At 39.9% G+C, this 27415-nt stretch overlaps 1 protein-coding gene across 4 annotated transcripts in view; it reads right to left on the bottom strand.

Annotated features, from left to right (window-relative positions):
- The window catches only part of TTC39B (tetratricopeptide repeat domain 39B), a 122256-nt gene that overhangs the window by 63297 nt on the left and 31544 nt on the right, over positions 1 to 27415 (bottom strand). For 2 of the 4 annotated variants that reach the window (XM_029920121.1, XM_029920120.1), the window contains one exon: positions 23859 to 23893. The exons of 1 other annotated variant lie outside the window; for it this stretch is intronic. Coding sequence is in view for 1 of the 3 variants with exons in the window: in XM_029920120.1 (XP_029775980.1) it covers positions 23859 to 23893 (35 nt within the window). In the remaining 2 variants the exon portion in view is untranslated. Of the gene's footprint in view, positions 1 to 9328; positions 9466 to 23858; positions 23894 to 27415 lie in introns of those variants that run through there. One more of the 4 variants, XM_029920122.1, reaches the window with a different exon arrangement.

Genomic DNA, 27415 nt, shown 5'->3' with positions numbered 1-27415 from the left:
GTAGCTACTTTTTTGCATGGACCTCAAGTATATTGTAGTATAGAGGTGGAATTTAAGGAAAGGTATTAAGCAGGCTGTGTTGTAGCTTATGGGCAAGTAATAAATTGTATCATTTATCTTGAATGTATCATAGATAAGCTGCTATATAACGATTGCCACTTCAGATAGCTGTGAAATTAGGTGATTAACTAGTTGTTACATAACCTTCTAATTTCTGTATAAGTCTAATTACATGAAATAGAAGTTGGTGTTTTGATTTTTACTTTGCTTTTCTGTTTGGAGTGTCACTGTAACTACTGTATTGTAAATGATGGAAAATAATTGCATATATTAAAAAATATGAAACTTTATAAAGTAAAAAAATAAAAATAAATAGATATGAAAAAAAATTGTGTTATATTTAAAAAATAAATAAATAAAATAAAATAAAATGTAAAAAATAAAATAAAACAAAGTAATAATCCACTGGGGCACCTGGGTGGCTCAGGTGGTTAAGCATCCAACTCTTGATTTTAGCTAAGGTCGTGATTTTACGGTTCGTGAGCTCGAGCCCCGCATCAGGCTCTGTGCTGACAGTACAGAGCCTGCTTGAGAGTCTCATTCTCTTTCTCGCTCTGCCTCCCCCACCCCAACCAAATAAATAAACATTTTTAAAAAATACAAATAAAAAAGTAATGCACTAAATGAGAGGGTTATATTCAGTAAACTAAAATTTAATTTTCACTCATGAACATCTAGGAGCACCAGACTGCAAGTATTCTACCAGGTGTTAGATACATAAAGTCATGCAGTTCATGATCTCAAAGATGATATCTAAAAATAGACTTTAATAACTCACAGCTAAGTAATGTAATATAATGTGCTAAGTAAAGTGTAAGTAATGTGCTAAGTCACATCGTTTTTAGCCTGCTTATGAGTGCCTAAATTTGGATCCAAAGTCCAACTGAAAGCCTGTGCTCATGTCAGCAAGCTGTCTGAGGTGTGTTCCCCAGGCCGACCTGCGCCATGAGCAGAGACTCTGCCTGAATAGACAAGCGAGTGGAAGTGAGCAGTACCCCCCTCTGCTCCCAGCAACCACACCTGGCCCACGAACCACACTGTTCTGGAAGGACCAACAAGTGGAAATGCAACCAGAAGCAACAGCCAGGGAAAGAAAGGACTCAAAGCCAGTTCAGAAAGCAGAGAAGCTTAACTCAGGAAAGAGCAGAGTTGGAGGAGAGCAGAGAAAAAGAAAAGGCAAACATCCCCTCCCTTGCTCACGTGGGGAAGGTTCCAATTCCCCCTTCTAGACACACCTTCTCTAGACCACGTCCTACTCCCAAATGACTCAGGAAAAAATACTGTGTATACAGAAAAAGAATAATAAAATAAATGTGGCAAAATGTTAAAAATCGGGTAGGGGGTTTATAAAAGTTCTCTGTTTCATTCTCATACTCTTCGGAGAAGTTTGAAACTATTGCAAAATAATGTTTTTAAAAGATGGCAGAGATGACTCTGGAACAAAAGGCAAAGGCAGGGGTCAAAAGAGAGTGTCTATGGACCTGGGGCACCTGGGGACCAGCCAATGCCGGTGGGAAATGCCAAGCCCTTGGGGTCATGGGCACATGGACAGATCTGGCCCTCACAGTGCTTGGACAGAGACAGCAAGGCCAGAGGTTAGTGTAGAAACAAGCGGGTGAGGCTATTAACTGAAGAGCAATAGCCAGAGTAAGGCTCTACCCCCACAGAACGGCTTCCTGCACTCAGGTGCTGCTGGGAAGGCAGGACCGGGGACCTTCTGCGAAGGAAGATAAAGGCCTGATGCGGAGTTTAAATCTTAACTGAACTGGACACTTACCTCTCCCAGTGCCCCGCCCCCCAAATCTGAGTCACTCCAAAAGAGATTATTTGAAATGTGAACAGATGATGTGATCTCGCATTGACAACTTAATTTTTTTTTTCTATCTTCACTGGAAATGTGAGTTCCAGAGCAAAAGGAGAACAGTTGAAAAGAACAAAAGTTCATTTTCATGTAAAATATAAAAGCATGCCTACTCACTAAGAAAGCGGACAGCAGCATTTAGGGTTTCTTCAGGAAAAAAAAGAAACTGCTCCCAGCAGATGTTGTTTTTCTTGCCCATAGACACAGCAAATTGGACAGAGCTGGAAACTAAAACCAGAGCCTGTATCTTTTTGGAGTCTTTTGTTAAGCAAAGCAAATTGTACTCTTTTGCATTATTTAAAACAAACAATGGAATGTCCGTTGCCAATAGATCTAGACAGCTACGAATTCATTTTGCTGGGTTTTAATTAAAAAAAAAAAAAAAAAGCCCTTACTGGAAGGTTTTCTTCTAACTGAAAGCTTGTACCTAATCTATTAGTCACCCTTTCTCCCCACCCTCCCTGTCCTGTGACTCAGGAGAAGCCTGCTGGGACGCAAGGCAGAACGCTGGGTCTCTGCCCCAGACACCCCAGTCACCTGCAAGCCGTGACACACTGGACCATTCACCACCCCTACAGATGCCAGCGCAAAAAGCAGAGAAGGGATCCCAATCGCAGAAAGCATAAAGGTGGCTGCCAGGGGCTAGTGAGGGCAGCGGGGAGCGCCCGTTTAAGGGGTACAGAGTTTCCGCTTTGTAGGATGAAAGCATTCCAGCGACGGACAGACGGGCCGATGGTTACACCACTGGGTGAATGTACTTAATGCCGCTGACCTACACGCCGAAAAGTGGTTAAGACAGTAGGGTTTATGTTAGGTAAAGAAGAAACTGGGAGCAAGAAACAACAGAAAGAAGCACTCACACAGACAAAAAGCCAGAGGAGAGATGGCAATACCTGCCCTGTCTACCTCGCATGGAAGTTACGAGGAGGAAATGCAGTCCATTTTGTAAAATCACTTTTCAAGCTGAAAAACCACATAAATGTGGTGCTGATGCTGGTCAGAGAGGTCAGTGACTTAAGTGGCTGGAGCCAGGAACTTCCCATTAGACCGACCACTGCACTCCGGCCACTCAGCAGTGGGGTGTGGCCTGCAGCCGCAGGGCGAGGCTAAGCCAACACTCTCCCAGTTTCAAAGTAGGAATGCAGATATTTCCCAGATGCAGAGTAAACGCATGTTTTCAGTGTGACCCTGCATGAGGCAGCGGAGGGCTGTTTATCATTTCTTCTGAAACACTACAAACCACAACAGAGAATAGGAAAAGAGAAATTTTTAAAAGGCAAAGCTCAAGGGGGCTCCTGGGTGGCTCAGTCGGTTGAGCATCTGACTCTTCAGCTCATGTCACGGGATGGAGCCACGCCTCAGGCTCTGCACTGACAGCATAGAGCCTGGCTGGGATTTTCTCTCTCTCTCTCTCTGTCCCTCCCCACCCCGCCTCTCTCTCAGAATAAATAAACAAACATTTTTAAAAATTGGCAATACTAAAAAAAGTTTTACTTTCATTTGGCTCATAAACCATGAGGGAGAGAGGGGAAATTTTTAAAAATTGGCAATACTAAAAAAAGTTTTACTTTCATTTGGCTCATAATCCATGAGGGAGAGAGGAGAAGAAAGGCTACCTAAAGGTCTTTTTTTTTTTTTTCAGGCTACATAATATGTCTCTCCCCTCCTGATTCCTTGGTCAGAATTTAAAACTCGGCATAGTATAATTACTACTTCACTGTTAGCTGTGATAGGTAGGTAGAGATGAGCTTTTTAAGTACAGAAATTCTGTGTCTTAGCAAAGATATATTCACTGAGTTTTTGATGAATAAATGACATCTGTATTGATTGCACTGATTTGTATTTAGCACCCTTGTGCCAAATACTGTCTCAATCCCTTATATTTTACCTCACATATACAGATCATGGAAAATACCCATGAATATGTTATCCGGGCAGTCCTTCATTCACAAACAAGTAGCTTTCAGTAAATATTAGGTCAGACAAACCAGAAGGGGAAGCATATAGATACTCAAGTAATTAAAGTTTAATTTTCTGGGGTGCCTGGGTGGCTCAGTCAGTTAAGTGTCTGACTCCTGGTTTCAGCTCAGGTCACAATCTTGAGATTTGTGAGATCGAGCCCTGTGTCAGGCTCTCTACTGAGAGCACAGAGCCTGCTTGGATTCTTCTCTCCCTTTCTCTTTCCCTCTCCCCTGCTTGCATGTGTGCTCTCTCTCTCAAAATAAATCAACAAATATTTAAAAAATAAACGAAGTTTGATTTTCTTTAGGTTTTCAATGTCTGGCTCTTTTCCCAGTGTGCTGTATACCTCCAGCCTGTGATATCAAGCAGGCACAGAAGTAGGTTTGGTACACAGGGATACTATTGCTTTAAAAACAAACAAAAACATCTAACTTAATATTAAGGAAAGATGACGGCACATCAGTGGTACATATTAAGGCCCAGTTTGCTGGATCACAGATATGCTCCAAGTTCTGCCCCACCCAGTACTCAGATAGAAAAAGACTATAATCCCAAAGCACAAGAGAAATTTGAGTCTTGTTCTCATGCTTCCCGGCCTTCTAAAATACAGTCACCTATAAAGACCTGAAATAAGATATTCTATAACCCAACACGAATACAAAACGATTACCAAAGAAATCCATTAATACTACCTGAATGGTCACTAAAGACTTTCCACACCTGTGGACTGATGAAATATCAAAAGAAAAGTAAACCATGCCTGAAATTCATATCAAACTCATGTTCACATAATCTGCCCATATATGCAGTCTGTCTTTTCCAAAATGAACCAAAGACATAAGTATAAATGTGGTGTTAAAAAATGGAAAGTAAGTGTAAAATGTTAGGCAGACCTCTGGGCATCAGGCACACAAAAAAATCAAGCAATGATTTTTCATGACACATGCATCCAGGAAAGCACTGTGGCTTTATTTTAAGAAAGAATGAAAAAAATAAAAAAGGACAAGGAGAGGACTGCCTACCCCTAAATCAGCCTATGACTAAGGGACACAATACAAGGGCTTCTAGGGGCTCCTCATCTTCATCTATAAAATGAGACTGACCAATTAGCACAGTTTTCATTGAATATACAAAGGCATACTTACCATAGGTACTGGGACTGAAACAGGACATTTTTTTTTAAGTTTATTTAAAAAAGAGAGAGAACACGAACAGGGAAGGGACAGAGAGAGAGAGACAGACAGAGGCAGAGACAGAGAGAGAGAATCCCAAGCAGGCTCTGCACTGTCAGTGCAGAGTCCGATGCAGAGCTCCAACTCATCAACCATGAGATTATGACCCGAGCCGAAACCAAGAGTTGGACATTTAACCAACTGAACCACCCAAGTGCCCCCATAGCAGGACATTTTTAGAAGAGTCTAGTTCATCTCTTCTCCACTAAGATATCTTAACAGACAACAGAGGAAAAAGGTTCAGGAAACCACTTCAAATTCTCAGCCTAAGCCATAAAAGCCTATTAAGCCCTGAATTATTAACTTTGGCCAGAGTGTTGGAACCAGGAGTGTTGGTATCGATGGGACTGAGGCATACTGTCCCGACCCCCACCCCAGCCTCATACTGTGCCCAGGACAACCATTCCAAACACAATCCATGCAATCCTCACAATGGAAACACTTCCGCGGTTTGTCACTGCCCTCGTCGTCACAGCTCCTTGGCAAGATACCTTCGGCACCTGTCTTTCTCCGAACAGCCTATCCTTCCTGAGCTTCATGATAAACCCAAAGAGATCATCGTGACGGGGACAAGAGTAGGCCACCCCAAAATATGTCACTTTGACATAAAGACTGTTTGGAGCAGAAGTCAACTAGCTCTCGCCCTCCTAATTTTGGTCTCAAAGCAGGGCAGAAATTTCCTTTAGTAAAGGTGTTTCCCTCTCTCATACCAGGAAGGGAATTACTTTGGAAATGAATCTTATCACCTGAGAGGACTCTTAGCTGCATAAGAGACCTTACTAAGCAATCCTTATTTACCAAACATTTCCTAGTCACCTCCTCACAATTTAACCCTCATCCCAAAGCCTAAAATCCCTTCTTTTGTCTAGCTTCTTCTCCACCCTTTATCATCCTTTGTTAAGATAATACATAGAAGTTCCAAATCCTAACCACCTCAAGGCACTTTTTGTGTGTGTGTGAACTCCCACTGTGTACGCAATTAAACTTTTTTCTCTCTTCCTAGTCTATCTTTTGTCCATTTAATTTGCAGGACCCAGGCAATAAAACTAAGAGAAAGTTTTGCCTCTCCTATGAGGGTCTCTCATATATCAGGGCCTTTGTACTTCATAAACCTTCCTGCTATACCCAGTCGATCATGCCCAGTATCGACCAGTATCTGCCTCAATTCAGACACGGCCTCTTTCAGAAAGCCCCATGGCCAGCCTCTGTCCACACTCCTGCTCATCACCCAGCTTGGTTTGTGCCCCCTCATCTTTGCTCCCACAGAACCTCATCTTCTCTACACCACAGCATTTATTTACCCCTGCATCTCAATGACAGTTTCCTTTTCCTTTTTCTTTCTTTCTTTTTTTTTTTTTTACTAACGACACAGTTTCCTATCTGTATCCCCCAATAAACTCTAAGTGCCTGAATGTTAATAAGCCAAGATATTTTTTCTGTTAAAAAATAAAAATCCTAACTAGTTGACTCACAAGTAGCCACCAGCCAGCACGGGGAGACCAGGGCTGTCAGGGAAGGCAGGTCAGGTCTTCTGGGGATTCTTCTTCAAAGCCAAGCCAGCCACACATCTTTACAGGTTCAGGCTTTTGCTGTTATTTCTGGTTTGTTTTGCTTGAATAATTAATTGTTTTGGTCTGTTCTTTGCTTTTAATTCTGCGTTTGGTTTCTTAGAATCTTCTAATACATTAATGAAATAAATGCCAGCTAGGAAATCTGGTTATGGGCCCTATTTAACTCATGTGACCTCATCCCCACTCCCGCCCCATCTGTAAATTGAGGTAGGGGTCTAAGAGTGGTTCATAAGCCTGGCTGCCCACCGTCACCAGGGGACGCGGAGTAAACACCGCTCTCCCTCTAGAACTCGGGTAACTGGTGAGCAGCCAGGTTTGGAGACCCTCAGAAGGGGCAGAGATTTGAAATCAAGTTCTTTTTTTTTCTTTTTTTTTTAATATTTTATTTATTTTTGAGACAGAGAGAGACAGAGCATGAGTGGGGAGGGGCAGAGAGAGGGAGACACAGAATCGGAAGCAGGCTCCAGGCTCTGAGCTGTCAGCACAGAGCCTGACGCGGGGCTCAAACCCACGAATGTGAGATCATGACCTGAGCCAAAGTCGGAGGCTTAACCGACTGAGCCACCCAGGGGCCCCTGAAATCAAATTCCAATTCCTCCACTTCCTGTGGGACCTCAAGCAAATGATTTAACCTCTCTCTACCTTGGATTACATGTCTGTTACAGCAGAAATAGTACCTAGTTTATAGGATAGAAGGGAATGTACACTGAGTACCAGCTTGTGGCTGGCCCACTGCAGAGGCTCCGAGAAGGATAAGGAGGTCCTATCTCCCTCCTGTGTGTTCTCACGGCACCCTTTCATTTCTCCACTAAGGCCCTTAAGAGTTTCCAGAAAGCAAAGCATCTCTTCCATATTCTCCACTCCGTACCTGTGCCCAGCACGGTTCCTGTGACTGTGCCCATCATCACAGCAGACATTCAATAAGTATTTATTGAATTAATGAACCAATAACATACTAAGATGTACTCATATAACCAACTCCCCTTCCCCTCCCACTATACTAACTGTGAACTCCTCCAAAGCAGGGACATTTCTTATTTACTGACCTGAAACCAGCACTTACACAGTGCCTAGCACATGCTTGTTGGACTAATTAAATATTTTCCAGTTCAAGTCCACCAAGGATCTGCGGTTTCATAAGATCTGGGGCAGACTTAGTTGCAAGTATTTGCATGTCCTATGTGTGTCTGGCCACAAACTATCTAGAAGTTGAATATTACCACAGTTGTAATGAAATAATAAGGTAGTTTCTGAATGCTTCCCTCACCTGCTAAAAGTATCTGCTCCATGAGGGTAAATAGAATATCTTGTTCACCATCATATCCCCAGAGCCTGGCAAAAACTTTGCAACAAACAAATGTTTGTTGAATGAATGGATGAACAAATGCATGCATGCATGCAAGCAGTTCTTTACAAGTCTAGAGAAGGCAGAATTTCCTATTTTTAGGAATCCTTCCTAATTAAATTCAAAGTTGCTATATTTAGGAATAACAAAATGTTTAAAAATACAAACAGCAGATGTTTGATCTCTGGGTGGTAGAGTTTCTTTTTCAAAATCCTTGATTTATTTTACACTGCAGGAAATCAACCAAAATACCAATACCCACAAAGCAAATATACTATGTCACCCTAAGACAAATATATTCTACATTTACAAAGATCACTATTACCAGTTGGTATTTAAAAATGACTACTGAATCTCTGAACAAATCAACCTTTAGGTATTGTTTTAGCTAATGTGATTTTAAGGTAAAGGAATGAGATCAGTAAACAAATGATCTGAATCCCTGAAATAAGACTTTTCACTCAATAAAGACAAATTAAGAACATTTGGGGGTTTTGATAGAAACAAAACTCGAGCTCTACCTTTACAAAATGTTCAAAATTGATTCAGTAATAATTCTGCAAGGACACTGCTCTAGCCTCCAGTAAATTCCAAAAGGGGAAAGTAGGACACAATGACTAAGGACAGATGTTTAGGCTAAAGTATCTACGTCATCAGGGAAAAAATGGCACCAATTCAAATGCACAATTAGAAAAGGGGTGGTCATGCAAAGGTCACTTCTCGGTAACTCCTATTCCCTGGAATCTGCTACAGAGAGACAGGGAGAAGCCAGCGCAGTGCTTCACACTGAGAGGTAAAGTCTAGGACGATCAGCCCACGCTGATCCTGAGAGCCTGTTGGCGTTTTTAATCTTTCTTTAAGGTTTTAATCACCCTAACAAAACAAAACCCCGTAATGAAGCAGCAAAGGCCATCTGACAAACACAGTGAATCCAAAGTGAGCCGTCACCGTCCTTCCATTGTTCTGCAGCCCCATGCACACCTTGAGCGGCAGCAAGCCAGCCACAGCATCCCGGGAAGACCACATCCCCTGCGGTGGCGGCAAGATTCACGGGTTCCTCCCATCTCAGCACTCACCCCCAGGAAACCCAAAAAAGGAGGGTAGGGGGAGAGTCCTGGCAGGATGAACATGAAGCCTTTAAGACAATGTCAACTAACAAAGATTGCAGATCTCCAATGAAATTTAACTATTTCTTTTTTAATTTTCATGGCTTTCCTTAAATTGAATCCTCACAGATCAAAACAGAACATTACAATCATATCCCCGGGGAACAGCTTTAAAAATGCAACATACTCACAGATTTAGAGCAGCTGTAACTTTGGAGGAATGAATCTAGCCCCACTGTGGAGATGCCTTTCCTCTCTTCTACCAGGTTTTTTTAAGGCAAACAAAAAGAAGAGACACTCCTCAATTTAAAGGCCAACAAAAATCCTCAGTTGCTCTCTTATTTCTTGGTCTCCAGTGAGACTCTCAATTAAGGGTCATAAGGAAGGAAGTTGCCGAGGAGGACAGCATCCCAGCTTCCCAGGGCAGAATTTAAGACATGTCAGTTAAAGTGGCAGCTACACTCAGTGCCGCGCTGACGCTTCTGCGGGAAGGAATGCCGGGAGATTTTTCCCCCAGTGCCTGCTGCAGCCTAATTCGGATCCATCCCTGTGTAATTGTCCGAGGGAAACATGCGAGACAAACACAAATGGCATGGGTTTATCAATTCTCCTGGGTCTCGTGATAATTTGTCACCTAATCCAAGGATTCACCTAAATTCAGGGCTAGTAGAGGAATAAAATGAATAATCTTCTTCATTTCAAGGAAAATATAGGAGCGGGTAGATAGTCCCAGGTTAGAGTTAACTTTTATATTCCCACGACTCTTGTAAAACACTAAAATAAGGGAAAATCAAATTCTCTGAGGTTTTTAATCTTAACAGGTTACATGCACAAAAGTTATATTAGCAAAATGAAATACATGTATGATACAACAGTCACACCAAGATAGCTCTAAATGACACTTTAAAATTAATATTAGGTAAATAATATTTGACCTGATTTTGATGAAGCTAAAAAAAAAAATAGAAGGCTTAGCGATGGTAAATGACTTTGCAACTTTCTTGTTTAAAGTGCCCTTCCACATATTAGAATTGAACCATTTTTGATGACGGGCTCACCATTTTCAATTGATAAAAGTATCAGATACTGTAATCTGATGTCTGATTATAAAATAATAAATTCCTTGAAGAGAAATGGAAAACAAAGACGAAATGATCAAACAATAATCTCAAAACCCAGAGACAACCATTGTTAATATTTTATACTATTTATTTCTAATCTTTTCCCTCCATATATATACATACATATGTATATTTTCTTTGACACTATTGCTTTACGTGTATTTACACTACCTTTTCCACATGGCTTTATGTTATGTTATGATTACTTAATCATGTGTGATCCATTCCTAAAAGTGCTCAAAAGAGTTAGCATATGCAAGGACAGTCAGTCAGCATATACTGGGTGCCTACTATGTGCCAGGCACAGGGGAGAGGACCCAGTAGTAAGCTCTCAGTCCAGCAGGGAACCCAAATATGCAACAAATGATGGCACGTGTGACAGGTACTGTGTTCAAAGAAGAGCATCAAGACACCTCAGAAACATGGAAGACTCGGTCTTGTGGAGGTCGGGGTTTCTCCAGGAATGGCCAGCCCAACTATAAAATTATTAGTAAGTACAGTGTATTTGACACCTACATGTTCCATCAACACAAATATAGTATCTTTTTACCTAATATTCTTTTTTCCTATACCAAAAGATTTAAGTCCAGCTATATTTTTGTGAATAATGTACAATAGCTAAGAAAATAATTGATCTAACTTGCATTTGAACATCATCTTTGAGAAATTACAAAAGGTAAGCCACCCAGGTAATTTCAGACATCCCTAAAATTGTGAGTTACCACATGTTTCTAAGAAATTTTCAGTATAGGGGGACCTGGGTGGCTCAGTTGGTTGAATATCCCAACTCTTGGTTTCAGCTCAGGTCATGATCTCATGGTTTATGGGCTGGAGACGCATGTGGGGCTCTGCACTGGCAGTGTGGAGCCTGCTTGTGATTCTCTCTCCCTCTACCCTTCCACTGCTCACACTCTCTCTCTAAATAAACTTTTTAAAAAATATATTCAATGTAAAGTTAATGTAGCTATTCTCAAAATCTCATAAAAGCTAGAAGACTCCTTTGAGAAGAAAGACAATTTGACATGAATCTGACAGGACCACATGACGCATTCTAAGGAAAAAAAACATCACCCATCCAAATAAATTACGTCATCCTCTAGGTGATCAAGGTCAACATCAATAGGGATAAATCATGTTAATAGCATGTACCCTTGAAATAATATGATAAAAATGGCACTTTATCTCTGTGATCTTTCTCCCAAAAATCTATAACCCCAGTCTCACCCTGAGAAAAGCATCAAACAATTCCAATGCAGGCCATCCTACAAATACATGTCAAAGCTGCCAAAGGTCATCAAAAAGGAAGAAAAGGTAAATCTGAATACAGTATGGACTTTAGTTAGTGATAATGTATTAGTTCACTCCTTAAAACAAATTATGATACTAATGTAAGATGTTACTAATGGGGGAAAACTGGGGTAAAGTATACAGAAATTCTCTGTACTATCCTCTTGACTTTTCTGTCAACCTAAAACTTTTTTTCAATGTTTATTTATTTTTTAGAGAGAGAGAGAGAAAGGGAGAGCAAGAGCACGCACAGTTGTGGGGGGACAGAGAGAGGGGAGCAGAGGATCTGAAGCTGACTCTGCACTGACAGCAGAGAACCTGATGTGGGACTCAAACCCACAAACCATGAGATCCTGACCTGAGCCAAAATCAGACACTAAACTGACTGAGCCACCCAGGTGCCCCTAAGGGATTGTTTTTGAAATTATAAGTACCCTATATTCCCACCATGTTCAGACACCCAATCCCAAACAAAATAATCGCATGTGTGTATTGTTCTACCAGACATGCTATTTTTAGCTGTGTTAAACTCAACAATGACCCCCAAAGATGTCCAGGTCCTAATCCCTAGAACCTATGAATGTTACCTTACATGAGAAAAGAGATTTTGCAGGTGTAATGAAATTAAGGATCTTGAGATGGGGAGGTTACCTCACATTATCTGAGTGTGCTCTATAAGCAATCACACATATCTTTCGAACAGGGAGGCAGAGATGTATCTGACACAGAGGGTAGAAGATGTTGTGACTATTGGAAGCAGAGCAATTTGAAAATAGTATGCTGCTGGCTTTCAAGTTGGAGGAAAGGGACGTGAGTCAAGTGACACAAAAAATGCAGACACAAGAAATGGGCGATCAAATGGATTCTCCCCTGGAGTTGCTCACGGGAGAGTCGTGGCCACACCATGGTTTTGATTCAGTGAAAAGCATTTCAGACTTCTTACCTGCAGAACTCTAAAAGAATAAACATGTGTTGTTTAAACCCCTGTTTGTGGTTACAGTAGTTATAGTGTTACAGTAGCCACAGAAAACAAATACAGTAGCCTTAAAGACCTGTATTTCTTCTGTTTCAGTAATCTGTTTCAGTAATATCCCTTTGCCAATTTTTGCCATCAGGGTGTTCTCTTTCTCGTTTTGTTTTTTGGGATTAACTCTCTTTCATATATGCTTAAAATATTTTCCCAGTTAATTCTCTTTTAACCAAGCTTATGAGGGTTTTGTCATATTGGTCAAAACTATCCCTCTTTTCCTATTAGTGTCGGGCTTAAAACACACTTTCCAACCTAGAGAATACAGAATCATTTGCTTTTGCTTGCTTTTAATGTTTGAAGAATTAAACCTCATTATTACTAAGAACCACATCAGGATATATAAGACAAACATTTGTCAAACTATCCATGTTCACCTTATGCTTGGTTTGATGAGGCAGATCTTGGAAATGGGAAAATGGGGAAACAGTCAAGGGTAACATTTGCTCTTATTTCTCAAACATTTGTGAGAGTTAACTAAATGTCTTCTTTTCTTTCTCACTTTTTTGAAAAATGTTTTTTATATCTTGAGGTAGCCATTATGAGGCACCATGAAAATAGTTATATCAAAATTTCTTATAATTGTGAGGGATACTGGTTTTACAAAACTGGCCGTGCTCCCAATGTGACACTGCACATTAATTAACTGATATGTATATTACGTTACATCTGCCTTACACCTTGCTATTTTATAAAATACATTCAAGTAAATGCGTTCATAGGTTAAAGACCTATATTACAGAACATTTTTAATTACACTGATTTGTCTGAAAAGACATCCTTATATTATATCAGTGACTAACTGCTGAAAGTAGGGGACCCATCTATGTATCTAACAATAAAATTGCACTGGGACATGGAAAATGCTCTTTCAAAATATACATGCTTTAAAGTTGATCATGAAATTAATTTTCTTGTAGTAAGTACACAGAATTATTTTAATCAAAGCAAATAATAAATTATTGGTGTAATTTCATTTAAATTGCAGGCAAACTTTAAATGACAAAGAATCTCTTAAATCAATGGAAGATCTGACACATAGAACTTCACACATACACACACACACACACACACACACACACACACACAGAGTTGTGTTTTTTTAACTGCATAAAGGTAAAGTCAAGCTACCCTTCAGAAAACTTTCTTACTGCCAGAATAGAAACCAAAAGCTCATTAACTATATTGACTACAGGAAAGACAGAACTATACATATGCCTCTTAAAATGTTAATTCATCAGAGTTACATGATGCTTTAACACATATTTTCCTTTTTTTTTTAATTTTTTAAATGTTTTTATTTATTTTTGATACAGAGAGAGCCAGAGCATGAGAGGGGGAGGGGCAGAGAGAGAAGGAGACACAGAACTGGAAGCAGGCTCCAGGCTCTGAGCTAGCTGTCAGCACAGAGCCCGACACGGGGCTCGAACCCACGAACGTGAGATCTGACCTGAGCTGAAGTCGGAGGCTTAACCGACTGAGCCACCCAGGTGCCCCTAACACATTTTGAGTTCTATTTGTAACATTCTGCTTTACAGGTAATAAAAAGATACTCCTTGCTGACCTGAACACTTTCACTCAGGACAATAAAAATAAAATAAATAACACATAAATTACTTTACATGATAATAAAAATCATACACAAATCCTCAGCATCTCTTCAGTTTTTTGTGTGTGTGTATTTTTTTAACATTTATTTATTTTTGAGAGACAGAGCATGAGCTGGGGAGGGGTAGAGAGAGGGGAAGACACAGAATCAGAAGCAGCTCCAGGCTCTGAGCTGTCAGCACAGAGCCGGATGCAGGGCTTGAACTCACGAACTGTGAGATCATGACCTGAGCTGAAGTCGGAGGCTCAACTGACTGAGCCACCCAGGTGTCCCAGCACCTCTTCAGTTTTAAGCAGTTTCAGAGACCTTCAGATTTCTTAGTGGCTATGTCTTTAGACTATTTGTTAGATGTGTATCATACATGATACTGAACTGTACATGATACATAAATGTACCCAATGCAAATATCACTCCCCCTTGGAGGAGTTCTACCCATGATGCTCTACAAACATGATGACACAAAAAGACCACAGTAGGAAGTCGGGGAGAGTGGGAAAACCAAAGGAATGATTAATTTTCAGCACATAAGCAATGGAGATGTTTGACACAGAGTCTATGAGTTCGAGCCCCACATCCAGCACTGATAGCTCAGAACCTAGAACCTGCTTTGGATTCTATGTCTCCCTCTCTTTCTGCCACAATCTGGCTCAAGCTCTCTCTCAAAAATAAATAAACATTTAAAAAAATTTTTTTAAGGCAAAGTTCTCAAGTATCTGTGTTCTGTTTTATTAGTCATTTTAGAACGCTATTTTTATTGTGATGGAGGAAGGTATCAGAAAACAGGGCCGATAAAAGATGGTAGGAAATTAACAGTCCAGCTCACTATACCCTCAAGCATTCTGATAGCTCATATACATGCACTTCAGATGAAAGGTGAGTCAGCTCCTAGTTGAGACATGGCAAAGGAGACACCAACAATCCTGGATAGTGCTTAGTACGCCCACAAAATTGGACATTACCTAATTATGTATGTATTTGCGTTGAGTAACCAACCAGCTGTATTAATCATCATCAAAAAAGAAATATACGTATCCCAAAAGCTCCTTTAACTCACTCTCCCTCTGAATGATCACAGCAATTATCATTGTGCCCAGTAGCTGGTTAAGTTCTCAATAAATGATGACTGGATTTTTTTTAATGCACTAAAAATCCTTGCATCCTACTTTGAATACTCATCTACATTTTCCAATTAACATAATTCAACAAATACAAACTGAGCATTTACTATATGCCAAGCGTGGTGCTTGGTTACAGAGCACATCATGATGAGCAGCTCAAGGAACTTAAGAGTCCAAAGGAACAGACTGTCAAAAGCAAGCAACAATGGACTACTAAATGACAAATGAAATGAAAGAGACAAAAAGGATGACAAGATAGGGAAGTGGGTGAGGAGTAATCTATCTAGTGGGAGTCATTGAAAAAGGTAGGAAGACATTAAAGCTGACAACTGAGGATGGCTGGCCAGGAAGAAGCTCAGGGAGGAGTAGGAGGAAGTCACTCCAGTCTGAGACACCAGCTCAAATCTAGGGCAGCTGGCAAAGGGCGTGTGGCTGGAGGGCAGCGAATGAGGGTGGGGGTTGCCCTGGACTAGGTTTCCATCTGTGTGTGGGACCCAGGCCACGTCAAGCCTTATGGAGTGAGGCAGACTGGGAACTTCATCGTCAGAGACACGGAAACTCATGGATGGCTGCTGAGCAAGGGAGTGACAGCATACAATTTAATTCCTAAAAGGACCACTCTGTCCTAATTCAAACAAACATCCTATTGGGGAAATTGGAACACTGACCATTATCTTTGATGAATATTGTTAATTTGTTTTAGGTGTGGCAACGGTCTCATGATGCTTTTAAAAAGAGACCTTTTATCTTTATGTACTAAAATGTAGATTAAAGGATACCATATAAGGCATACAGATTAGATAATAGTTCTGTATCAATGTTAATTTCCTGACTTAATTTCTTAATAATAATTATGTAAGAGAACATCTTTGTTTTTAGGAAGTACATACTGGGATATTTAAAAGTAGAAATAATTTATAATGTCTAGAATAGGATTTCAAACTACCCCCAGGGATGAACTATAGATGACATAAAACGGGCCTTGGGTGCACAACTGTTGAAGGTCAGTGATGAGCACAGGTGTGTTCAGTTTACTATCCTCTTCACTTTATGTTTGAAATGAATGTGAAGTTCATTTCTTTTAAAAATCAGATAACTTTGGCTGCTGTGTGGAGAATGAGTGGAGTGGAGCTGGGAAAGTGGAAAACCCACAAACCATGAGATCATGACCTGAGCCGAAACCAAGAGTCAGAGGCTTAACCAACAGAGCCACCCATATGCCCTGACTGCAGCTCAGACTGGCTGAGACCAAAGTTCTCAGGGAGAGGATGTACATTTGTTTGTGCCAATTACCTGAGGGCACCACCAACCTGGTCCAATTAAAATGAAATTACCTGCTTGAAGGTGTTTGGGCCACACTGATAGCTAATATTCAGACCACAAACTAGCTTGCTAGTCAAATTCTTAAGAGTGTTCAAAAGGTAACCGTAAGCAATACCACAGAATCCATCAATTCCACTCCTAGAGAGTTATGCCAAAGAACTGCAAAATTATGTCCACAAAAGACATCTACACAATTATTCATGGCAGCATTATTTCCTGTAGCCAAGAACTGGAAACAATCTGAGTGTCCATCAACTTGTGAATGGATAAACAATGCAAGGTACATCTGAATATTATTCAGCCATACAAAGGAATGAAGTACTGACATGATGCAACATGAATGAGTTTCAAAATCCAAACACCAAAGAATACGTATTGTGAGATTCTGTTTATATGAAACATCTACAAAGACAAATCTAGAGACACAAATTGGATTAGTGATTGCCTAGGTGTGGGGGCAGGACTGGGCCGTGACTAAGCACAAGTGTCTATTCGGTTATATAAAGTGCTTCAGAATTAGATTATAGTGATGGCGGTAATATTCTGTAATTATACTATTCTTAATTGAACTGTACACTTACAACAGGAATTCTATGGGATATAAATCAGTGTTGCCATAGGGCTATTTAAGAAGAAATGATCAGGGCAGAAAATCTCATGAGAGGTTTTTCTCTACCCTCCCTACCTAGTACCAAGATTGAAATAACACAAGTTTCCTACCATGCCCTCCTGCATTACCGTTTTATTTCTTCCTTCCCTTATGCAAGGTCTCCTGTAAAATTCTTGTGTTTTCTTGCTCAGTGGTATATAAGATAATGACATACATGCCCTCTTAGACCTGCTAAAATAATTGTCAAGCTGGTTGAGAAAAATCAGGTGTGGGGGTGTGGGATGAGTCTCTCTCCAAATCTGAGCAATAATTAGATCACCTAGACGGGAGAGTTGGGCCAAACAAAATCAGAGAAAAACGAAAGTTAAATCCAACTCTGCCTGGAGTTACTATTTATAATTTAACCACTATGAAGAAAAACATTAACTAGATGTTTTCCAGCTAGCATTTGCTGACTTTCACCCGAAATGACCTTAAAACAGCAAACTATTATATACTAATCAGTTGATCCAACCTAATAAAGACAAAATGGCCGTAAAAACTTTATCTCATTGTAATCTATAATTTATAGTACAAAAAAGAAGGTGTAAAGAAGGAAAAAGGAAAAAGTCCATAAAAAATGCTACACTACAGAATATTTTTATTCCCATCATAAGCTTCTTGTCAGTTGGTTAAAAATGTCTGCCTATTTCAATTTCTGAAGCTAAGGATAAATTCACAGTAGTCATGCACATAAACACATTCATCTCCTCTGCATCACACTGTCCTGGGACTCAATTCAACACAGGCAGATATCTAAGTAAGGATAAATTCAAAAATTTAATAAGATGCTATGGAATATAAGAGATCACTGCTGAGAACATATTAAACCTGCATCTGTTCTCACAGTCTGTGAATAAAAAAGAAAGTCTTAATGAACCAGTACCCGACCAGGGCCCTCCAGCTAATTAGACTTTTGTTTCATTGCCCACTAACGGTTTTTACGAGAAAGAGGTTCATCAAAAACACTACCAAGCCGCGGGGTTCCACGTGGTTAATCCATGCTCTCCACCTAACAGAGGCCAGGGATCCTCGGTGACCCAACTTCACTTGTGTCTGCAGGCGTCTCAGGTAACCCTGGTGTCTCTCAAAACCCAAAGCCAGTGCCAGGTTTCCATCTCCCAACCAGAAGACAGCTGGCTGTCTTTTGGAAACTGAAACATTCTATGTATCCTTTGTGTGCCCATCACAGTCAATCTACAAACAGTACACCCACCCCTGTATCGTCAGAGATAACAGCTGAGCACAGACACTGGGAAGGAAGAATACTGGTCATCCGAGAACCACGAAGCACATCCCGCAGGGAACTGTCCAATCAGGAGGCAAGAGACTGTGGCATGGCTAAACCCCTGGCATATTTTTATAGATCAGCACATGGGTCTAATTTACAGTCCTTCCCTGAGAGGTCACCCCCTTACGCCAAACAGGTCAGCAAGTTCATACACAATTCTAATTTTTAAAAAGGACCTCTTTGGGGCGCCGGGTCGCTCAGTTGGGTAAGCGTCCAACTTCAGCTCATGTCATGATCTCGCCTTTCCTGAGTTCAAGTCCCACGTCGGGCCTCGTGCTGACAGCTCAGAGCCTAGAGCCTGCTTCAGATTCTGTGCCTCCCTCTCTCTCTGACCCTCCCAGCTCACACTGTCACTGTCTCTCTCAAAAATACATAAACATTAAAAAAAAAAAAAGGACCTCTCCAATGTGTCACTAACAGATAAAAGGGGGGAAATGTCTCTTCTTTTCCCCTCAGTTCTAAATGGTGCAGATGTGTGTATGATCTGTTTGCAAACCTTCCCAAAATAGTCAGTTAAAATAACACAGTTGTTACCACAAAGACTCAGAAGTAGGAAAATCTATGTCTGTGGTGGTAAATCCATTAAGCAGAAAATAGTTTTCTTTTGTGGAAATAATTTTAAGACCTCCCTCATCTCTTAGCTTGCATCTGTTCATAAGAAATTCAAGCAAAAATATTCATAGGCATAAATTAATCATCAGGTTGGCATGGGGACCATCTCTTGCTACAGAGAAGTTGAAGCATCACTATTGGCACTAGAAACAGAAAACCAAAATGTGTGGTTCACTCAGCAGGCAAGAAAAAAGGTCTACTGAGCTTAGCGGCTAAGAGGTCACAAAAGAAATGTCCTGGCATCACAAATTCAAGAGGAAACGAGAAAAATACTGACAAACTGAAATAAAAACTAAAAGTTCACACACACACAAATTGAAGAATTGTTTACAATTAACTTGTGTTTGTAATCACAGGGAAAACAATCTGTTAAATGAGAAAGATTGAATAACAGATTACTGCTGCAATTTTTTTTTTATTTCAAAAAAGGTCAGTAATGCAAGAGACCTGGGTACAGAAAACACCATGCTCTATGGTGAAGAAATAAAAGGAACCATTCAAATGAGGTTTCCCTGTGAATGAAGTGTATCCTACTAACTTTCAAAATGTCATTTTAAAACATTTTTACTCATTCTAAAATTTCCTTAACATATGTGGCCCAATATGGGACACTCTATCTTCTTAAATGGAATGTATTAGACCTTTTTCCAGTATCTGGGAGGTAGAATTATGAACATGATTGTCTCACTGGAGACAAAACAGGTGGGGGAAATAGTAAGGTACTGATATTTACTGAGCACCCACTATGCGCTTTACTCCCGTTGCTGCATTTAAGTTAGATTTTATTCTATCTTCCCAATAAATCTAGGCAAGGATGAAGAAACTGACACTCAGAGAAATTAGTCCCAGGCCTCCCAGCCAGTAAGTGGCACTCAAGGAATGAAGCTCAGGTTAGCCCACCAAGTCTGAGAACTGGTCTCTCCAGAAACGGACATCTGGTTGTGTACACCTAAGCAAAGTAAAACCATGCGGCTGTGCTTTGGAGTTCCATGATTGTTTGTCCTCTTTCCTTTCTTCTTTCTCTGCCATTTTTTTGTCACTATCAACAAACTGACTTATAAACTAACCCCCCCACACACACACGATCTTCCAGAACTCTGGCAAAACTTTGCCAAAAAGCAAAATTTATTAGATTCAGGTAAAAATTAATTATAAACAGACTCTGGATGGAGGCCACTACTACAAGTACAAGGCAAGATTACTAGAACATGACCTCTAATATCTACTTTGGCTACCCATTCTGGCTTTGGACTCTACGTCAGAGAGGTGAGGCTCCCTATAAGAAATATCCTGTATTACTACAGTGCGTTTGGTGACACATTACTATAACATGCTGCTACTTACAAGAACATGTACCAGGGAAATTTTGGCAACATTGAAAAGGAAACACAAAACTGTTTAAGAGACAGTCTTAAGGGAGGCAAGAAAGAATGCAAAACAAAAATCTTAAAGAGCAAGATAAACTCTAGAATGGTCAAACCTTTGGGTTTATCAGGGAAGTAAAAACTAAAAGAAAAAAGAAGGATGCCTGGGTGGCTCAGAAAATTAAGCCTCTGATTCTTGATTTCGGGTCATGATCTCACACTTGTGAGACTGAACCCTGTGTCAGGCTCTATGCTAGGCACAGAGAGGCTACTTGAGATTCGCCTTCTCTCTCTCTCTCCCTCTCTCTCAAAAAAAAAAAAAAAAGAAGAAGAAGAAAAAGGAAAAAACAGGAAATGCTGGCAGATGTATACAGGTGAAAAGTGGCTGAAAGAAGCAATGAATGAAAAATAAAATGTTAGAAACTCAGGAAGTGAGGTATTGTTATAAAACTATTATTTTCAGGATGTGAAAATTACAACACAGTTGACAGTAGAAGATCCAGGAGACACACAGCCCCCGTAATTCCACACTTGAAAAGTACACAAAATGTTTCTGATGGCACCGAATCAAAAACATCTCCATTACAGGGTCATTGCTGGATGCTGCTCTTCTAAGAACCAGTCATGCTAACATTGAAAACACCTGAAACAGTTGAACAAATGAGTAATTTTTATACAAACACAGACATACAGATCAAGGAACAAAACAAAAAGCCCAGAAACAGAGCACCATTATTCTAACAAATTTATTATTTGACCAAGGAAGCATCATACATAAATTTTCTTTCTTTCACAGACAGCAAATGGTGTTGGGAGAGATGGCTAGCAATTTTAGGGTTGGCATGAGATAGGGTTCTAAATTAAATTCAGTTGGGATAAGTTCAGGGGTTATTTGTTTTTTGGTTTTAGTTCAACTATTTCCGTCCTGATTTTCTGCTGGCTGGATCTGTCCATTTCTGAGAAGTGTGTGAAGTCATCAATTATGATGACAGAGTCATCTGTTAGTTTTTGCCTCACGTACTTTGATGTTCTGTTGTTAGACTCATACACATTAAGGACTGTTACGTCCTCCTGAAGAATTTTCCTATCATTATGTAATGTCCTTCTTTAACTCTAATAACTTTCCTTATTTTGAAGTCTATTCTGTCTGAAATTAATATAGCTACTCCTGTTTACTTTTTTTAATGTTTACTTATTTAGTTTTGAGAGAGAGAGAGAGAGAGAGAGCGCACATGTGGGGAAGAAGCAGAGAGAGGGAGTGGCAGACACAGAATCTAAAGCAGGCTCCAGGCTCTGAGCTGAGCTTGAACCCACGAACCATGAGATCATGACCTGAGCAGAAGTCAGATGCTTAACCGACTGAGCCACCCAGTTAATTGCCCCTCCATCCATTTACTTTTAATCTAGAGGTGTCTTTATATTTAAAGTCGATTTATTATAGACAGCATATCGTTAACTCATGCTTTTTGATCCATGCTGACAATCTCGGTCTTTTCCTTGGTATATACACAGCACTGAGACTCAAAGAGATTATTAATATAGTTGGATTAATATCTACCATATTCATGACTGTTTCCTATTTGTTGCCCTTTTTCTTTGTTCCTATTTTTGTTTTTGACTCTTTTTCTGCCTCCTGTGATTTTAATTATCTTATATGATTTCACTTTATCTCCTTTCTTATCAGTTATATCTTTTTTTTCTTTCTGTAGTGGTTGCTCTAGAATTTGCAATATAAATTCAACTACCTCAAGTCCAAGATTCTCGGCACCATCTTCCCAATAATTGTTTCAAAACAAAGAGGTTATTTTTTTTAGTACTCATCACAATTTATTTTTTTTCTTTTTAAGCCACATACACATTAGACAATATACACATTAAAACATTTGGACAACATAAAAATGTATAATTAACAAAGAAAAACAACAGGAAAATATCTGAAGCAAATACAGCAGAAAATTAAAGAGTACCTATGTTTTAAAGGTCTTAAGTACATAAGAGAAACATTGACGAAAAAAAAGTTAAACATGTGAAAAAAAAAAACCCTGGAATTCCTATAGAAGGAACTGCAATGTACTAAACAATGATAATAAAGTTTAAAAACTTAAGCAATTAGATATCATCTGAGTAACAAAACTGTTTCAAACAGTATGCTGATGGTGGTGGTGGTGATGCTATATGGAAATTCTAAACAAAAGAAACTGCTTCACTTACACAGTATCGGTAGCCACATAAACTGATAAAACTCTTTTGAAAGTGCCATGGACTGAACCATGCTCCGCAAAATGCACTGTCGCAGCCCTAACCTCCAGGGTGATGGTGTGTGGAGATGAGGCCTTTGGGAGATGCTTAGGTATAGTATACGGGGACCTGAGAGCGGTACTCAGGATGGGATTAGTTCCTACAGAAGAGGTGTTCCCTCAGTGGCCCCCTCTCTCTGCCCCTCACCTACTCACACTCTGTCTTTCTCAAAAATAAACAAACATTAAAAAAAAAAATTTTTTTTATCTCCATCCCATGTAATCCAGTAATCCTATATCTGTGAAGTTAATCTTTGGAGATACTTCAACAATATGACAAAGCCATATACATGAAAATACTCATTACTTAGTTTTAAGTTTTTAAACTGGTTAACAATCTAAATGTCTAAGAGTGGAGAAATGGATAATTGTGGTGTTCCACTTGATCTAATAGGATATCATTTAAAATCATTACAAAAACTATGTAGACTTATAGGAAATACTTGCAATAAAATTAAGTGCAAACCAAAAGCAAAATTCTGAAATTTGAGGTTACTCATATTAAAAAAAATATGAACAAGATTTAAATGGTTGGATATAAACAAGTAAAATTAAATTTTTTTGAAAACAATTTTCTTTATTTTAGTTTAATTAAGGTTATAAGAAATAATACTTAAAATATATTTGCATTAGACAGATCCTTTCTTTTTTTTTAAATGTTTATTTATTTTTGAGAGAGAGACAGAAGTGTGAGCCAGGGAGGTCAGAGAGAGAGAGAGACAGAATCCAAAGCAGGCTCCAGGCTCTGAGCTGTCAGCACAGAGCCCAATGTGGGGCTCAAACACACGAACTATGAGATCAGAACCTGAGCCAAAGTCAGCCGCTTAACTGACTGACCCACCCAGGTGCACCTAGACAGATCCTTTCTTAAGCATTAATAAATACATCCTAACTCTTGAATTACAGAGAAGTATTTCTGTCTGGCAGTAGTCACAACTCCCAAAAAAGAATGATATTTACACTTTAGATAAGAAAACCATCCATTTTTCTTTACTACATACTTCTTATTGTGTTACTACTTACACAGAGATGGTTTCCAACGCATCTTCAAAGATGTCCTGGAGGGAAACAAAAATTACAGTGAGTTTCTCCAGAATCAAGACCATGTGTGTAGATGCAAGGGCAGGGAGGGCACGGTTTGCATGGGATGCAGTAAATTCACTCAACTCCCACCAGGGGACCATCTTCTAGAGAAATTAAGCAAATGAATTTAAGTAAGGTTTAATCTTTTTTTTTTTAAATAATTAAGACTGGTAAAACTAGAAATCAAATGGGGCTAGTTTGAAGAATGTGATTATTTTTATTTTTTTTTAATTATTTTAGAGACAGAGACAGAGACAGAGTGCAAATCAGGGAGGGGCAGAGAGAGAGGGAGACATAGCATCTGAAGCAGGCTTCAGGCTCTGAGCTGTCAGCACAGAGCCTGACGTGGGTCTCGAACTCACAAACCGTGAGTTCATGACCTGAGCTGAAGTCGTAAGCTTAACCGATTGAGCCACCCAGGCGCCCCAAGAGTGTGATTTCCTTAATGGTGTTATCTTTCACTCCTCAGTCTCATTCATCCCAGACACAGAATAAAACAAACTGGATTTGCCCAATTTAGTCCTTTCTTGCTCTGTGACTGTTATCATCCCCTGGACCTTTCTTTCACTTCTAGCTTCATGAACCTTCTAGCTATTCCTCCTGCTATCACCTTTTCCCCCAGTTAATGTGTACCACGAAAGTCAGCCCTTTCCTTCATGCCACTCGTCTGCCTGTTCAAAAGCTACAACGGAAGAAAAACTCAAGTGTAGGTACACATGTATACACACACAAACACTCATACACACTAACACACACTCATAAACTCAATCATATACACACTCACAAATACACATCTACTTACAAATATATACACATACAAAGCTTATAAAAATCAAATCCACGCTCCTCATCCAATTATTTGGGACCCAACATAACCCAGTCCACTTTTCTTCTTTTTTTTTAATTAATTTATTTATTTATAGAGAGAGACTGCAAGCAGGGGAGAGGCAGAGAGCCAGAGGAAGAGGGAGAATTCCAAGCAGGCTCCTTGCTGTCAGCACAGAGCCCAACTCGGGGCTCAATCTCATGAACCATGAGATCATGACCTGAGCCAAAATCAGGAGTCAGATGTTTAACTGACTGAGCCACCCAGGCGCCCCATCTAGTCCAATTTTCAAAGCATCTTTCTCCCTACATCCACACCACCATCACCATAGTCCAAGCACAAGGACTTCACTGGTCTCCCCACTCCTACACTTGATACCTTCCATTCGTCTTCACACTACTATAGTTACTCTTTTCTTTCTCTTCCTTTAATAAGCTCATGCCATTCCACTGACTTAGACCTCTTTACAAGCTTTATTATACTTAGAATAAGCCCAAACTCCTTCCCATGATCTATAGAGCCCTGAAGGGCTCTACCACCCTCTGGCCACTTCTTCACCCACCTGCATCCTGGCTCATTCCATTTCATGTGCAGGTCTGTCTTTCTGATCCTTGAACAAGCCAAACTCCTCCTACATCTCTCTTCATTGTTCTCTCCTTCCTAGAATGCTCTTTGCTCAACTCTTCCCATGGCTGACTCATTCTCATCCTTCAGTTTTCAGCCCACAGAGACGGTCTCTAATAACCCTGATTAAAATTACAAGAATAGCAGCTTATAGCTTCTCATCATCTGATTTATTTCATAGATTACATTTATCACAATCTGTAATCATTTTGTTTACTTACTTGGTTACAGGCCACCTCCATCAGGGCAGGTTTTTTATCATGTCTAAAGAAAAATCACCAGGGCTTGGCACAGTAGCTGCTCAATAAATACATGTGGCCTAATGAATGAGTAGACAGAGTTCAGACTATCAAGGCACTGATCACATCACCTCATTTAGCGCTCTGATGCAGAAACCAGGAAAGAAGGCTACAGAACTTCTCCCTTGTGTGACCATTAATACTGAACAATGTTGAGATCATACAGATTCTACACTTAGGAAGGAAAGGGGAAAAAACATATAAATACTAAGAAGACGCAACACTGTAAGTAGTGGCAGAAGGTCAGACTTTCGGATCCCAAACCATTAATCTACATTAGGAGGGAGGCAGAGTCCACAGCAAGTCAATCTTAACCGCTCTCTCCTGAAGCAAGAGCAGAAGCTCATCAATCAACTACCAGAAGAAAAATGAGCTAGTCCTGAAGCAAAAGAACTTAAACCAAAAGTAAAAGGATGCTTCGCTGGCCTTCATTAAAAATTTCCATTTAGAAATAGACTCCTTTCTCCAAATCAAAAGTCCGTTGAGGCTGTTGATATCCCGTATTTTGTCCTTTTGAATCACAGCACGATGTCTTACATGTCAACACGCAGGTTATCATGCAAGAGACCGTGGAGGAGGGAGAAAAGGAGACAAGGCTTTTACTCTTATGCAAGAAGTACCCCCTCAGAAGAAGAAAAAATAAGACCATCAAATAAGAAATCATCTTCACTTACATAACATCTCCCCAATCTGTCATATGCAGAGTTCTCTAAAGCATACTATACAACATGGGGGCCATAATTAACAATACTGCCTTAGATCATAAAGATCTTATAGATCTGGAAGTTGCTAAGAGAATAGATCTTAAAAGCTCTCACCACGCACAGAGAAAAGTGTAACTATGTGAGGTGATGGATGTGTTAACTAACCTTAGAGTAAACATTTCACAAATGTACATATATCAAATCATGATACTGTATACTTTAAACTGGCAAAATGCTAAATGTTAATTACAGCTTAAGACAGAAGCTGTGGACATTTTTTAAGTTTATTTATTTTGAGAGAGAGAGTGTGTTCGACAGAGCACAAGCAGGCAAGGGGCAGAGAGAAGGAGAGATAGAATCCCAGGCACGCTCAGCGCCATCAGTGCAGAGCCTGACATGGAGCTCAAATTCACAAACTGTAAGATTATGACCTGATCCGAAATCAAGAGTCGGACACTTAACTGACTACACCACTCAGGTACCCCAGAAGCTGTGGAAATTTTTTTAATTAAAAAAAAAAAAGATGGCACAAAAACAGACACATAGACCAAAGGAATAGAATAAAGAACCCAGAACTGGGCCCACAAATGTACAGCCAATTAATTTTTGACAAAGCAGGAAAGAGTATCCGATAGAAAAAAGACTGCCTCTTTACCAGGTGGTGCTGGGAGAACTGGACAGCAACATGCAGAAGAATGAAACTAGAGCACTTTCTTATACCATACACAAAAATAAACTCAAAATGGCTGAAGGACCTGAATGTGAGGCAGGAAACCATCAAAACCATAGAGGAGAAAATAGGAAACAACCTCCTTGACCTCAACCACAGCAATTTCCTACTTGACACATCCCCAAAGGCAAGGGAAATGAAAGCAAAAATGAACTATTGGGATCTCATCACGATAAAAAGCTTCTGCACTGCAAAGGAAACAATCAAGAAAACTAACATGCAACCGATGGAATGGGAAAAGATAGTTGCAAAAGACATATCAGATAAAGGGCTAGTATCCAAAATCTACAAGGAACTCACCAAACTCCACACCC

Source organism: Suricata suricatta, chromosome 13 (genome assembly GCF_006229205.1).
Source record: "Suricata suricatta isolate VVHF042 chromosome 13, meerkat_22Aug2017_6uvM2_HiC, whole genome shotgun sequence".
NCBI classification, from domain to species: domain Eukaryota; kingdom Metazoa; phylum Chordata; class Mammalia; order Carnivora; family Herpestidae; genus Suricata; species Suricata suricatta.
Note: the sequence above shows the minus strand (reverse complement) of the source record. Positions and strands in the feature narration are given on the sequence as shown.